Source organism: Myodes glareolus, chromosome 14 (assembly GCF_982192425.1).
Source record: "Myodes glareolus chromosome 14, mMyoGla1.1, whole genome shotgun sequence".
Lineage (NCBI taxonomy): Eukaryota > Metazoa > Chordata > Mammalia > Rodentia > Cricetidae > Myodes > Myodes glareolus.
The window spans coordinates 42,536,663-42,550,820 of record NC_142039.1 but is presented as its reverse complement, the minus strand read 5'-3'; the positions used below and the strand labels follow the sequence as shown (position 1 = coordinate 42,550,820).

Below are 14,158 nucleotides of genomic sequence, written 5' to 3'. Positions count from 1 at the left end.
TGCCTGTAACTCCAGCTCCAAGAGATCTGACACCCTCTTAAGGCCTCCACAGGCACATGCTCATATGTGGCATACACACACACACACACACACACACACACACACACACGTAGGCATACATGCAATATACATGCATACACATAAATTTTCAAAAAGCATAAATAATCTTAGCAGCTCTGGTTTAGGAGCTTGATGTTTAGGAGCCTTTCTGACACATCAAGGGAAAGGTAATCACTACAATAAACCATTATCAGGCATAGCTATTACAGATGAGGTCATAGAAAAGTTTTGACTCTCATGAAATACATTGAACCTTATTAATAAGTTAATGGCTAAAAGGTCAAGTTAAACCTAAAGTGAAGTACCCTTTTGTGAGACAGAGTCACTCACAACCTAGGCTTGCTTTGAAAGTGCTATGCAGTCAAGGAAGATCTTGAACTGACTCTTCTGCCTCAACTTCCCACTTTCTGGAATGGCAGGTGTTCACTACCCTACCCAGCCCAATTTTGTTTATCTATCCAACTAGCAAGGGTGAAAAGAATAAAAAGTAAACCATAAAAGCAAAACCTCTATAAAATCTAAATGTTTATCAACTTTTTCCGGTAAAATACAAGAGGGACTAAGACTGGTTTTGTGTACTATGAAGTACACATCCATGAATGTGGTTTTTGCTCATGCCTCCTGTCACATTCCTCCGAAAGTGGAATGTAAAAAATTTCCCTGCCCCCAGAAGCTCCCAGAAGCTCTAACTTAAAGGTGGCGATATTTTGACCTGAATCTGGCCCTAAAGAAATGTTCGCCTTCTCCTGTCTGTCTGATAAGGAAGGACAGTTGAGCAACCTGAGCAACGATTGCTGGGCTTCTCCACCCGAGCCAGGAATGTTAAATCAGACTCCTTGACGATGCTGTCCAGCTTCCGCCCAGGCAATGACACCTCCATAGAATTCCAGAGGACAGCTGGGCTCAAGGAAGCTTGAAGGACTGCAAACAATACCTTATCCTGAGCCAGAGAGATAGCATGCACATCCTCTATCAAAACACACACAAGACAGATAAATAAACAGAATAAACAAAACTTATTTAAGGAGCTCATTATGGAACTAGGAGGTGGGGCAGCCCCAGCTCATTGGGGAGGACCCATTCTGAGTTCTGAATTCAAGCTTGTGTTTGAACGTGCCACATGCTATGAGAGCCAAAGTTACATTTTAAGTTTTAATTAATATGCCTTGGAGATCCACGAGACAAAAAGGTGCCTCTGGTCCGCAAGCCCCTTACCCAAGGGCAAATAGTCCCTGACATGCTAGAAGCTATTATTTTTGGAGTTAACGAGCCACACGTTTTTCACTCCCCAAAACAAGTTTGTTAGACCTATCTGCACCGGATGTGCTTGATCATATATAGGCAGGACGTTCACAGGAAGGAAATAAGTCAGGATGGACACTTGTCCCTGATTGGATGTAGGCTGGAGGTACATCAGAATTTATGCTTGCCCCCTGATTGGACCTAAAGGGAAATACTTAAGCTGCTATAAAACTTGATTCGGGGCCTTTTTTTTCCCCCTGGAAAACCAGAGATGTACCTGACCAGTATTTAATTAAAGTTTGCTCCAAATTTGGCTTTAAACTGTGGTAGTGGTCTTATTCTCAATTCATGGGATTAACAATGCCTGGTTGTCCACCTGCCTTTCTTTTTACATTTAGTTATGTGTGCATGTGTGCCATAGGCCATATGTAGAGGTCAGAGAGCAGCTTTCAGAAGTAAGTTTTTCCTTCCACTGTCTGAGTTCTAGGGATCAGACTCAGGTTGGCAGGCTCAGCAGCAAGCACCTTTACCTGCTGAGCCATCTCCTCAGACCAGTGGTCTGAGTTAGTTCTGATGGCACAAAAGATTGCCAACCACTGTTACCAGTGTCAGTCTTTAAGACTTGTCTTTGACGTAGAATGTTATGTATTATTATTATTATTACTATTATTATTATTATTGTTATAATACAACTAGGAGTAGTGGGGGGACACAACAGGTTAAACTGACTTTAGGATGGGCACAGGTGACCCATCATATAGTCCTATAGGTGGGAGGAGACACAGAAGTAGCAACACTTCTTCATAAAGATCTCTGGTTTCTGAGTGCAAGCTGAGGCCACAACTCTTATCTAGAACATGCATGGCCCTGGGTTCAATTTCCAGCAATATATTCTACACACACACACACACACGCACACACACACACACACCAGAGAGAGAGAGAGAGAGAGAGAGAGAGAGAGAGAGAGAGACTTCCTGCTCCTCCTGATGATAAAGATGTGGACAGCATACAGTGATTAAAAAGTAGAAAATAAATAAATAGTTTCTCTCAAGTGTGACCTCTCTTTATAGGAAAAATAATATAGGAGAAAATATAAATTATTTCAAGGGCCAGGGATGTAGCTCACTAGTAAAGCTATTGCCTAGCATGCACAAGACCCTGGATTCTATACCAACCATCACAAAAAATAAAGAAACATGTTTTCAAATTGTAAATTATATTACCTAAATATTTAAACATTAAATATTGATATATAGCATATTTTAAATTGATAGATGTATATTTGTATACATATATACATAGTGACTGTGTGGCACTACAGTGGAGGAGATGTGTACACACAACATTAGCTTTAAAAAGACGTAAGGACAACTCTTAGGATTAAAGATCTGTTTAGACTTTTGTTTGACACCCACAGAGGGAAATGTCTGTACAGTCAACAGAAACCCAGCTCCCTACCTCTTTGTAGTTAATGTGTCCATCTTGAAGCTGAAGAAACTCCAGAGCCCTGTGTCCTGAAAGAAATGAATATCATATGAGCTAAGTTCAACTGTACTTACCAGAGATCATTTTTAAAGATTTCTTTTAAGTTATGTGCGTATGTGTGCATGTGCACGTGTGTGCATGTGTGTGTGTGCGCGTGTGTGTGTGTGTGTGTGTGTGTGCATTGTATGGTTATACACACATGAGTGCAGTTACCCATGGAAGCTAGAAGAGGGCATAGGATCCCCTGGAGCTGGAGTTATACACAGTTGTGAGCCCCCCAGCATGGGGGCTTAGAGGTGAGCTTGGGTCCTGAAGAGCAAGAAGCACTTCACCTGACAAATCATCTCTCTAGCAACAAAGGGATCATTTTTGAGGAAAACAAAATTTTTGAGTTGCAAACTACAGAGAAAACTGGAAACAAAAAGTAATTTTGTACACCCTTGAGGTTTTCTTTATGCATAACTGTTTTGTTTTGTCTGTCTGTCTGTTTGTTTGTTTGAGACAGGGCCTCTCTGTGCAGCCCTGACAGGCATGGAACTCTGTAGACCACACTAGCCTTGAGCTCTCAGAGATCCACTTGCCTCCTTCCAAGTGCTAGGATTAAATGTATCCTTCCCCATGCCTGGCTAAGGCATAATTGTTTCAAAAATATTCAGAACATCAGAATGCAAATCAAATTTATATGGCAATTCATAATTTCTGCTTAATTAACTATGACCTTGGCAAGTTACCTAACACTGTAGGCCTCAGTTCCCTCCTATGTGAAATGAGAACAAAATGCTACCTTACAGGTTGGCTGAGGGAACCACAGAAAGTAAATACTGAGTGAGGACAGGAGCAGCCATTTGGGAGGAACTGGGGAAACAGAAACTGTCATGGTATTTGCCTCAGAACTGAGGAAATAAATATGAACACAAAATACAAGAAAAGCTGAAAGCATAGCTGACCAATGGCCCCCAAGAGTATTTCATGATTGAAATACTTTGAAAGGACAAAATTTACCACAGAAAACTGCCTAGTCCATCCCCCACCCCCACCACACACACATAGATACAAAGGATTCAACCTGAATCTTAGCATGGAACTCCGTAGTGGAAGGGCTGACATTCCTGGGAGAACACACACACACACACACACACACACACACACACACACACACACACAATGGCAACACCTTATTTCTACTGTGAATTACATTCATTTTCTAAAGATTTATTTTTATGTATATGGGGTTCTGCGTACATACACGTCTATGCACCACATGCATCTGGTGTCTTCATAGGCCAGAAGAGGGCAATGGACCCCTAGAGTGCAGACAGTACAGAGACATAGTAGACATAGACAATACATAGTACATAGTAGTTAGAGCTCATATGGGCACTGCAAAGCAAACCCAGGTCCTCTGGAAAAGCAATCAGTTTTCTGAATTGCTGAGCCATGGCTCCAGCCCTGAATCACACTGAATTCACATACCAATTTAAAAAAAACAAACAAACTCCTCTATTGTATTCATTGATACCCTAACAGTCAAGTCATAACGCATACAAATAGTCTGGATGTAAGATTCCAGTGTTTCCCAGCACAAACCATTGAACAAGGATAATTCTAATAGCGGATTGACACAAATGCCAATCTTCCACTCAGGCCTCACATAAAAAAATGAAAAAAAGAAAAAAACCAAAGGAGCTATATCATCTAAGTTGTTGGTAAATATAAGGTGAAATTTCAATTGCCTTTTATATGAAAACCCTTAGAATTTGCACAGGTTCTATTTCATGTATGTCTGTAGACATCAACCATTTTTTGAAAAAGGATTTCACCTTGTAACCCAAGCTGGCCTGGAACTCACAGTGATCCTCCTGCCTATGCCTCTCCATTGCTGGAACTACAAGTACAAACCACTACCTGACTGGGTATTTTTAAATACCCATTAGGACTTACCTATCCATGAGGCACCAACACAGAAACTCCAAGATCTTTAGTTTTACTCCAAGGATTTAAATAGTTATTTTCATTTACCTGTGTTCCCTTAGGGCGCCTGTCACTTTAGAGTTGGAAGAGCCTTCAGAATTCATGAGTTTGCCCCCTCCCAGCCTTGTGGGACACTCTGCTACTATGGGCTTCTCAGAAGCACACATCCAGCTTACAGCAGGACTAATAGCTGAGATCTGTGTCCCACCTCCCTTTCAGTAGTGATGTTTGATAGAAAGAAGATCAGGCTCATTGCCACGACACAAGCGAGCTGAAACGATATTTCCATTTCCTCATCGGCAAACACAGCCCTCTGTGTCTCTTTTACACCGGGAACTGCAATCTGAGGGTCCTGCCTGCCATGGCTCAGAATCTACATCTACTTTGCACTGGTAAATTTTCCTGTCATATCTGTAATCTTGTCACTCTTTGTAACTAATAGAGGTGGTATAAGTATGAAATAATATCATCTTTATTGAAATAAAAGAAGGCCCAGAACATTAAATCTACCTTAAATTAGTCTTAAAATTGCTGTAGAATGCACTCCTACTTTGCTCGTATTATAAATGACCTTGCATCTTCCACATGTTAAAAAATTTCACAAATACATTTCATAAGATCCAAATCCCTTTGTTAGGAGAGACCCGAACACATGCTTAAGATGGTAGCTATGTAAAGTGATGAGCATTTCAATTGACATATCAGATTTCATACCTTAAATATATACAGTTTATTTTGGTCAATTATACCTTAGCAAAGCTAGAAAAGGGAAGTCTAAAGAAGCCCTCCTGTTTTCACTTATCCAATCCACTCTGTCCTAGCTTGATTCTACTGCTGAAATAAACACCATGGCCAAAAGCAACTTGAGGAGGAAAGATTTTATTGGCTTGTGCACCCCAATCACAGGGAAATCAGGGCAGAAACACAAATCAGGAGCCCGGAGGCAGAACTGAAGCAGAGACCATGCAGGAACAGGGCTTACTGGCTTGCTGGCTCCTAGCTTGCTTGGCCTGCTTTGTTTATATACCCAGACATCTCCTGCCCACAGTGAACTGAACCTCCCCCATCAATCAGGAATCAGGAAAATGTCCCACAGACTTATCGATAGTCTAATCTGATGGAGGCAATTCCTCAGTTGAAATTCCCTCTTCCCAGAACTGTCTAGGTGGCAATAACTAGCCAGAATTAGGTAACGAGCATATTCCAGATAATCACCTCTGTCCCTAAGGCCAGGCACACTTTAGCACGTGTCCTCTCCTGCAGAGCTACTAATGCTAAGCTTCACTCCTGTAACATTAGCCACCGCTCAGCTTCACCAGATGCTGTAACTCCCCCGGAGCCGAGCACCTTAAGGCCAATGGGCAGCACTTAACCAACAGGAAATAATTTAGGTCAGTGGTGGAAGTTGGGGTGACCTTAAAGCTCAAATGATGTGTCATACACATAAGAGCCATAAACAGCCACTTGACTCAGAGACTCATTCCCATGGCCACACATGGCCCTTCGCATCTACCTGGAAATGCCTGCATAAAAGCAACAAAAATAATCTCACACTCCTGTCATAGGCATCCACCTTCCTTCTCTCCTAAGACTTTCTTCAGTTCCTTACTGTCCCCTGCCAGGAACACCCAGTGGCCAAACATAAAGGGCCTCAGCTCTCTCTCTCTTCCCTATCCCTCCATCCAACCCACCTGCCATTTCCCAGCCCTGAACACTTCCAATCTTGTCTCTGTCTTCTCTGCTTTCTCCACTGTCCAGACCACTTCCCATGTCAGGGAGAGTTGTGTCAATATGAGAAATAGATTTCCAATCTCTTCCTTAAGCTTACTGATAGATCCTTGTCCTTTTAACACACAAAGAGGGATGGAGAGATAGCTCAGGTGTTAATACTGTTCTTGATGGGGACATAATTTGGTCACCAGCACCCATGTTGGGTAGCTCATAACTGTCTATAACTCCAGCTCCAGAGGGATCTGATGCCTCTGACCCCCAAAGTCACTTGCATTCATGTGCACACACCTACACACAAAAAATTAAAACTAATAATCTTGAAAAACTAGCACAAGGGGACAGGAATGGTGTAGAGCAAACATAATCCCAGTACTCAAGAGAGGTAGGATGAACATCTCAAATTTGAGACTAGCAAATTCTACATAGTGAGCTCCAAGTCAGTCAGAGCTACATCAGAAGATCCTGTCTCTAAAACAGAAAGACAGATAGACAAATAAGGCTCAGCACTTACCTATTTCTACATGTGTTGAGAGGCCACAGGATAAAATTCTAGAGCAGAAACAAGACAGCAGGAGCAGCAGGCCCGACCACAGCTTGCCAGCAGACATGTTGTCATCTCTCCCCAGCTGCTTTGTTAATGTGGGGACAATCCAAGCTGTAGTCAAACTGTGACTCCAAGCGGCAGGCACAGACTCGGTGTGTTCCCTCTACACAGGTTACCGACACAGGAAACCAGGCCTCGTTTCAAAATAGTACTGTTTTCCAATAAAATCAACAGATCAACCACTGTTTAACTTTTCCAGAACAGCAAACAGACACCTGAGAGGGGAGAGAAAGTAATCTGCTGGGATCAACAAAGCCTCTTGCTAGAGGCTCTTTACCATCCCAGCCACCAGATTTCCCCTCAGCACACAACTGGCACGGCAAACCAAACTTGCCTTCAAGTTGTTTTCTCAACAAGATACTTGCCTGCGCTAGCTGATGGCCACTCCATTAGACTGCCTCCTCCTCCATGGGCAGCATCTTAGGCATCCTCTGCTCACACTTAACAGAGTTTCCTCATCCTCCCCAGCCCCAAGTGCATGCTGGGAAAGCTTTTATGGTGATCACCTAGAACCGGCTTCTCTTTTTGTATTTGGCAACAGATACTGACACTTCTCTGTGTTGCACAACCCCAGCCACTCCTGGCCTTCTACTCCAGCTCTTCCAACAGGACTTACCTGAGATGTGTTGCAAGGAAGGATTCCTGCAGCCCAAAGATACTGACTGCACCTGGGAGGTGGAGGCAGGAAGCAGATTAGGGTGAAGAGACAAGGGTCTGGACAATGCTGGGCTCAGAATATAGTCATCACAAAGCAGCCAATCAGCAACAGGCAGAGCAAGGGAAGCAATTCGGGTCATTCGTGTACATAAATGATGCTGATCTTAACTCGCAGACGATGCATTGTATGTGCTGGAGGCAGGGAGTGCTCCCAAAGGACTGGCAGAGACAGCGTTCATTCTCGGGCTAAGCAAGGGGAAAGAGATGAATGAACAAAAGACAGGATAATTTAAGTCGGCTGTCTGCCAAGCAGAGTTTGTAATCTTAACTTGTCCCCATTCAAAGCCCAGGAAATGAATTCTGTAGTTCTCCTACACCTAGGGACACCGGGCCTGACTGCTTTTAACTACTTTTAAGCCACAGGCTAGAAGTCATTTTCTTGTTTTGTTTTGTTTAATTTGGCTAGCAGGGTGTTTATAAACTTACACCACTTTGTTTACTTTTAGTTTTGTCAATGGGATTTCATGTATGCCAGATTAGCTCTAACCTTATTATGTCGCCAGGGATGGCCTTAAATTCCAGATTCTCCTGCTTGTACCTCCCAGTGTTCTAATTGTAGGTATGAGCCAGGATACCTAGCCAGATTAACTTTTTTAAGTGAGTGAATTAACATATAAATCTAGAATTTTAGTTCTCTATACAAAACAAACTAAAACCCCCCAAAGAACTGAGTTCCTGAGCCAACATTCCTCCATGATATGACAGTCAAGTGAAGTGGGAACCAGTTGTCCCTTCAATGAATATGCCCTCTTCTGTGTCCTAACCATCCACACAATCTGTGAGTGTATGGGCATGTCCCGCAGACCACTCTGCCTGCAGAAGTCTGAGTTGGCACCCCCTCTCACTCTGAGCCTCCTAAAGTCTGCAGGTGAGGTGCAGTGATGGCAAAGTAGGACTTCAGGACACTGTAGAGCACCCAAGAGTAGCCCGCCAATAACAGAAGATCGGCTGTGGGTGCTCACACTGTAATCCCAGCACTCTAAAGGCGGAGACAGGTAGATTTATAGAAACTTGAGGTTAACCTGGACTACACTGAGACCCTTTCTGAAAGCAATGGGCTGTCAAGATGGCAGTGTGTGAAGGCATTTGCTGCCAAGCCTGATGACCTCAGTTCAATCCCCAGGTGAGAATCGATACCCCACTCACAAACACAAGTAAATAAATGCAGTAAAAATCTTAAAACAGAAAAGATAGCAGAAAGAGGACTGACAGGGATCACCAGGGAAAAAAATCCTACCTAAAAGGGCTAAGCAGATATCAGAAAACCAAGTCACACAAAAGCACCAGAGAAAGAAGTAGCTTCCATTACTAACCAACACTAATCTCAAATTTCTTTTTTTGTACATTTAAAGTTTAGAACAACTATATTTATCAATGCAATAAAATAAGGAAATCTTCCCTTAGTACAATGTAATTATTATGTGAGAATCTTTTTTGGAGTTTTTATTAAGTTTGTGTTATGTTGTAGCCATGAAAACAGGATTGCATGTTTCTCTTCAAGCTATGACTTGAAGAGAAAGCTAAGCTATAGTTCTCAGTGTCAAGAAAATGATCTGAAACGCTGGGAGATGGCTTAGTCACTCAATCACAAGCAGGAGGACCTGCATTCCCATCCTTACCATCCTGGAAAAGCCAGGCACAGTAATGAGCATCTGTAACCCCAGTGCGGGGGAGGCAGAGGCAAGCAGATCCCGGAAGTTCATTGGTCAGCTAGCCTAATTAAATCAGTGAGTTATAGGCTCAGTGAGAGACCATGTGCAAGTTATCAGAATACGTCTCTGCTTCTCTGTGATTCAGAGACAAGAAGAGTTGCCACCTTATGGGCCATTGTGAACATCGGATGAGTAAATATGCAATGCATGTTTAATGAAGATTAGTATACAGTAAGGGCACTATATGTCCACAACTATTATTCAGAAAAAAAATTCCCACTCAAATTCACCATGGATTTCTATTATTTTTCTTTGTTGATTTCTGTTTTGTTTGTTTTTTGTAGTGCAGGGGATCAAATATGGAGCTTCCTTTGTTCTGGGCAAATATCCTACCACTGAGCTACAACACAAACCCACTTAGGTATGCAGTATAAGACTCAGGTACTCAATATAAGATTATTTCTAAGCATGTAAATACAGATATAAAGCAAAATTTGATGAAGCTTTTGAAATGAAAACAGGTCTCCATGTGCAGATAAATGAGGTATAATATTTTTCAGAAGGCACACATATAGTTTAGGCTGCTTTCAAACCCCCTATGTAGTGGAGTTATGCCTTGATTTCTTTTTTTTCTTTAAGTGTGTGTGTGTGTGTGTGTGTGTGTGTGTGTGTGTGTGTGTGAAGTGAATTTACTGAGTTCAAGGCCAGCCTGAGCTACGTGGTGCCTTTGAGGTCAACTTTAGCTGCAGAATGAAATCCTGGTTTTGATTTCTATTTTGTTTTGTTTTTAAGTTAGAAGGGAGGGTGGTAGGGGAGAGGGGAAGGGAAACTTGAAATCTGCTGTAAATCCTAGTTTCCAGTCCAGAATTTATGTCTTTCTGCCTCCTATGGGTCCTAGTGAACATACTTACCCAAGGTCTGGGAGACACCAGGGAAGAAAATCAGGAGGCTCGTGGGAATTGCTGGGGGGGGGGGCACAAAACAGTATGGGATGTGGGATGTGCCACTTCTCAGACTATAGGAACTTTTGCCTTGATGAACTCCTTCCTTCATCAAATAAGTAAATAAATGACAGTTTTACTGCAACATTGGCGTGAAGATTAATATAGCAAGATTATACCTAAACTGGGCTTCCTTTCCCTTCTCACTTTCAAAGAAAGAAACGCTGAGTGATAGACTCCTGCGGTGCCTGGTGGGCCAGCCACCTGAGAAGGGGAATAGGAAGGGCTTCAAACATTTTCTCAAGTTAGGGGTGGTGACACATGCCTAGAACCCCAGCACTTGGAAGACCGACAAAGTGGATTTACTGAGTTCAAGGCCAGCCTGAGCTACGTGGTGCCTTTGAGGTCAACTTTGGCTGCAGAATGAAATCCTGGTTTTGATTTCTGTTTTGTTTTGTTTTTAAGTTAGAAGGGGGGGTGGTAGGGGAGAAGGGAAGGGAAACTTGAAATCTGCTGTGAATCCTAGTTTCCAGTCCAGAATTTATGTCTTTCTGTCTCTTTATCTCTCTGTCTCTCTCTCTCTCTCTCTTCCCCTCCCTCCTGATTTCCCTGGTCTGAAGGAATGCCCAGACTAGGTAGAATGACTGTCAGCAGAGCTCCACCTATAGGCAGCAGGCGTCCACGCCAGATTGGGATAGCCACGGAGGTCCTCCTTATTTTGACTCCTCTTCCCAATTCCCTCAACAAAATACTGGACGAAATAATAAACAAACACAGGCACATGTATGTGCACACCCACTTGCACACACAATCAAATGCTGCTGTTACAACTTCTGCCAGATGTGACTGGCACAAAGCTAGAAGGCTCTGACTCAGCAAAAGACAAAGTCCATGGTTAAAAGGACATCCGAGGCAATTTGCAAATACAGTACCCTAACTGGGACATGCAGCACTTGCCTGTAACCCCAGAACTCTAGGAAGGAAGGCTGCGAGATGTAGGTCTTCCTTCTACTAGGGTACATAGTCACATGTTTTCTCAATAATTATTATCCTTTTATTATAAAGAGAAAACCCTCCGTGCTCTAGAAAGGCCAGAAAGACACTTTTACACAATCTATAGTAATTGAACATGAACATGAGAAAATGTTAAGTCTTGGGATCTTAAAAAAAACGCACAGGGTTGAGTTGCATTTGACCCCCAAATTCTGAGCACGGATCTGCTATTTATTTTATCCAAATTAACTTGAGGTTCCTTGTTGCTGTAAAGTTTGAGGTGTATCCAGAAAATGAAGATGCTGTTTGGGGTGATTGTGCTATGTTTAATCCTCACATCCTGTTGCCTTAAATAATAATAATAACAACAACAACAACAACAATAATAATGTCTCACAGCGTAGCCCTGGTTGACCTTGAACTCACAGAGAACCTTCCACTTCTGCCTCCCAAAGTCTGGTATTAAAGGTCTGGACCTTGATTGCTTCTATTTACTAGTTGGCCAGATTTCAGCCTTGCATGTTGCTTGACCTACAGCAGCTAGGACAGGTAGCATACGAATCTACTTGCAAAGACCCCCCAGAGGAAACATGCTAGAAGAACCCCTTCGACCCGACCCTGGTTGAAAGGTTTGCCCCATAACTCAGTACTCAGGAGCACCCTGCTTCGAATTCATGAAGAAGGATATAAAGAAAAGTATGCAAAGGGCAGATTACTGAGCTGCGCTTCACCCCTCATCGAATAGTGGTCCCCAGTCCCAGTGTTCAAGAGCTGCGTCATGTGAAACCTCTATGTTAGCCTTGGTTAACATATTGCCGGGGCTCCTGTCACCGTTAAGGCCTAAGAAATGCCAAGTGAGCACCCGACCCCGGGAAAGGTGACTTTTTGTGCGCAAGTTCATCTTACTAGGAGTCTTTGGTTCCTCAGGCCCGCTGGGTGCACAGGCCGGTTCAGAATCACGCAGCTCCTGGAGCACAGGGAGAGGGCGCTCTCGGCGTCCCCGCCACCCTCAGCGGCCGTCCCCGTCGCGTCACCCTGCGCGTCCCCGTCTCCGCGCTCCCGCTTTCCCGCGACCCCTGAGCTCCTGCGCGCTCGCTGGCCGGTCCCTTACCTCTGTCGCCGGCACGGTGGGGCCATGGCAACCAGCTTTCTGCTGCGGAGTTTCTGGGCCGCTAGTCCGGCGCTGCCGCCTTCCGGCCGCTGCCGCCACCCGGCGCCCGCAGGAATCCAGCGTCGCAGCTACGCCCGCGGCCCCTCTGGCCTCCCCGCAGAGCTACTCCGCGGGGACAGCTTCGTGGGAGGCCGCTGGCTCCAGGCCCCCGCCACCTTCCCGGTATACGACCCGGCCAACGGCGCCACGCTGGGCACCGTGGCCGACTGCGGGGTGCCCGAGGCCCGCGCAGCCGTGCGCGCCGCCTACGATGCCTTCTGCAGCTGGAAAGGGGTCTCTGTCAAGGTGAGAGCGCTGTCAGGTGCAGGCTCGGCCTATGCGGGAAGCAGATACCCAAAGTGAACCCAGCCCATGACACCCCCAGCCCAGTTCCCCGGGGTACACAGTGCAGAAAGCCAGAGCAACAACAAAAAGACAACAAATAAGTTTGGAGCTTGGGGTCGGTGCCCACCATGATGTCAGATCCCCCGTTTTCAAATCTCAAATAAGAGAGAAGGATAGGGGTGCATAATAAAAGTGAGCTGAAGACTGTTAGCTCTCTCTATCTCTCTCTCTCTCGTGTGTGTGTGTGTGTGTGTGTGTGTGTGTGTGTGTGTGTGTGTGTAGAAGGGGGCGGGAGAGAGCACTATATATGAGAGCTATATGTAGAGGCTGTATATCTGTATATGTAGGCTGCACGTGGAGCTGTCCTGTGTAGGAGTTGTGTCAAGGACACTGAGAAAGGATGTGTGAGCTTTGTTCAGGGGAGGGAAAAGCCCGGGTGCAGTCTCTGATTTTCAGTCTTAATGGGAAGAGCTGTCACTTGAGTGGACAAGGAGGGGATAGACGGTAAGGCAGAAAACTAGTTTAGAAATTTTCTTCCTCCTTCATGTATGATGTTACCCCTGCAGTCAACTCTGTGAAATCATGGCTTCCCTATCATTCCCAGCCTCTCTGAAAACAGGTGCCTCCTGGTAAGGGTACAAGCACCAGAGTCTTAACATCCACCCACTCAGGGGGGAGTTACTGAGTGCCTGCTACGTACCTCTGGGGTGCTTGGAATGCTGAGCCAAAGAAAAGCGGTTGGGCAGGGTAGCTGGAGTCCAGCCATTAAGAGGCACTTGCTGCTTTGAGCGTACTTCTGGGTTCAGTTCTCAGCCCTCCCATGGTGACCCTTTGACAGCCTGTAACTCCAGTTCCAGGGAATCGCAGGGACTCAGAAGATGCACATACATACATGCAGGCAGAGATCCAGCCCCTTGTAGAGCTCCTGTGATGTGTGTGTTTGGGGGATCCAAACTGCAAACAATAAACACCTTCCGCAGCAAGAAAGTGTGTTGAAGGTGATGGATAATGTGGGGAGCAAAGGCACAGGCAGGCCCAGAGGTCAAAGGTCAGAAGGAAGGGCCAGGAGCAGAACAGAATACAGGTCTGTGAGGATGTCACAGCAAAGTACTGTTTGGGTGGCTTAAAAAGTGACAGAATTGTGTCTCCCTGCAATTCCGGAGGTTAGAAGTCACAGGTCGGGCTGGCTAGTGTTATGTCAACTTGACACAAGCTAAAGTCATCTAAGGGGAGGGAACTTCAGTTAAGAAAATGGCTCCATAAG

At 44.6% G+C, this 14,158-nt stretch overlaps 2 protein-coding genes across 6 annotated transcripts in view; one reads left to right on the top strand and one right to left on the bottom strand.

Annotated features, from left to right (window-relative positions):
• Gpld1 (glycosylphosphatidylinositol specific phospholipase D1) overlaps nucleotides 1-12,647 on the bottom strand; it is a 53,436-nt gene extending 40,789 nt beyond the window's left edge. For 2 of the 5 annotated variants that reach the window (XM_048428021.3, XM_048428023.3), the window contains exons 1-4: nucleotides 12,511-12,647; nucleotides 7,713-7,999; nucleotides 7,004-7,311; nucleotides 2,764-2,819 (exon numbers count right to left, since the gene is read on the bottom strand). In XM_048428021.3, coding sequence (XP_048283978.3) covers nucleotides 2,764-2,819; nucleotides 7,004-7,100 — 153 coding nt within the window. In that variant the 5' untranslated portion in view covers nucleotides 7,101-7,311; nucleotides 7,713-7,999; nucleotides 12,511-12,647. Of the gene's footprint in view, nucleotides 1-2,763; nucleotides 2,820-7,003; nucleotides 7,312-7,461; nucleotides 7,596-7,712; nucleotides 8,000-12,305; nucleotides 12,409-12,510 lie in introns of those variants that run through there. The other 3 variants (XM_048428022.3, XM_085699320.2, XM_085699321.2) reach the window with 3 other exon arrangements.
• Nucleotides 12,535-14,158, top strand: part of Aldh5a1 (aldehyde dehydrogenase 5 family member A1) — a 33,107-nt gene continuing 31,483 nt past the window's right edge. The window contains exon 1 of the mRNA XM_085699322.2: nucleotides 12,535-12,855. Coding sequence (XP_085555448.2) covers nucleotides 12,535-12,855 — 321 coding nt within the window. The remainder of the gene's footprint in view (nucleotides 12,856-14,158) is intronic.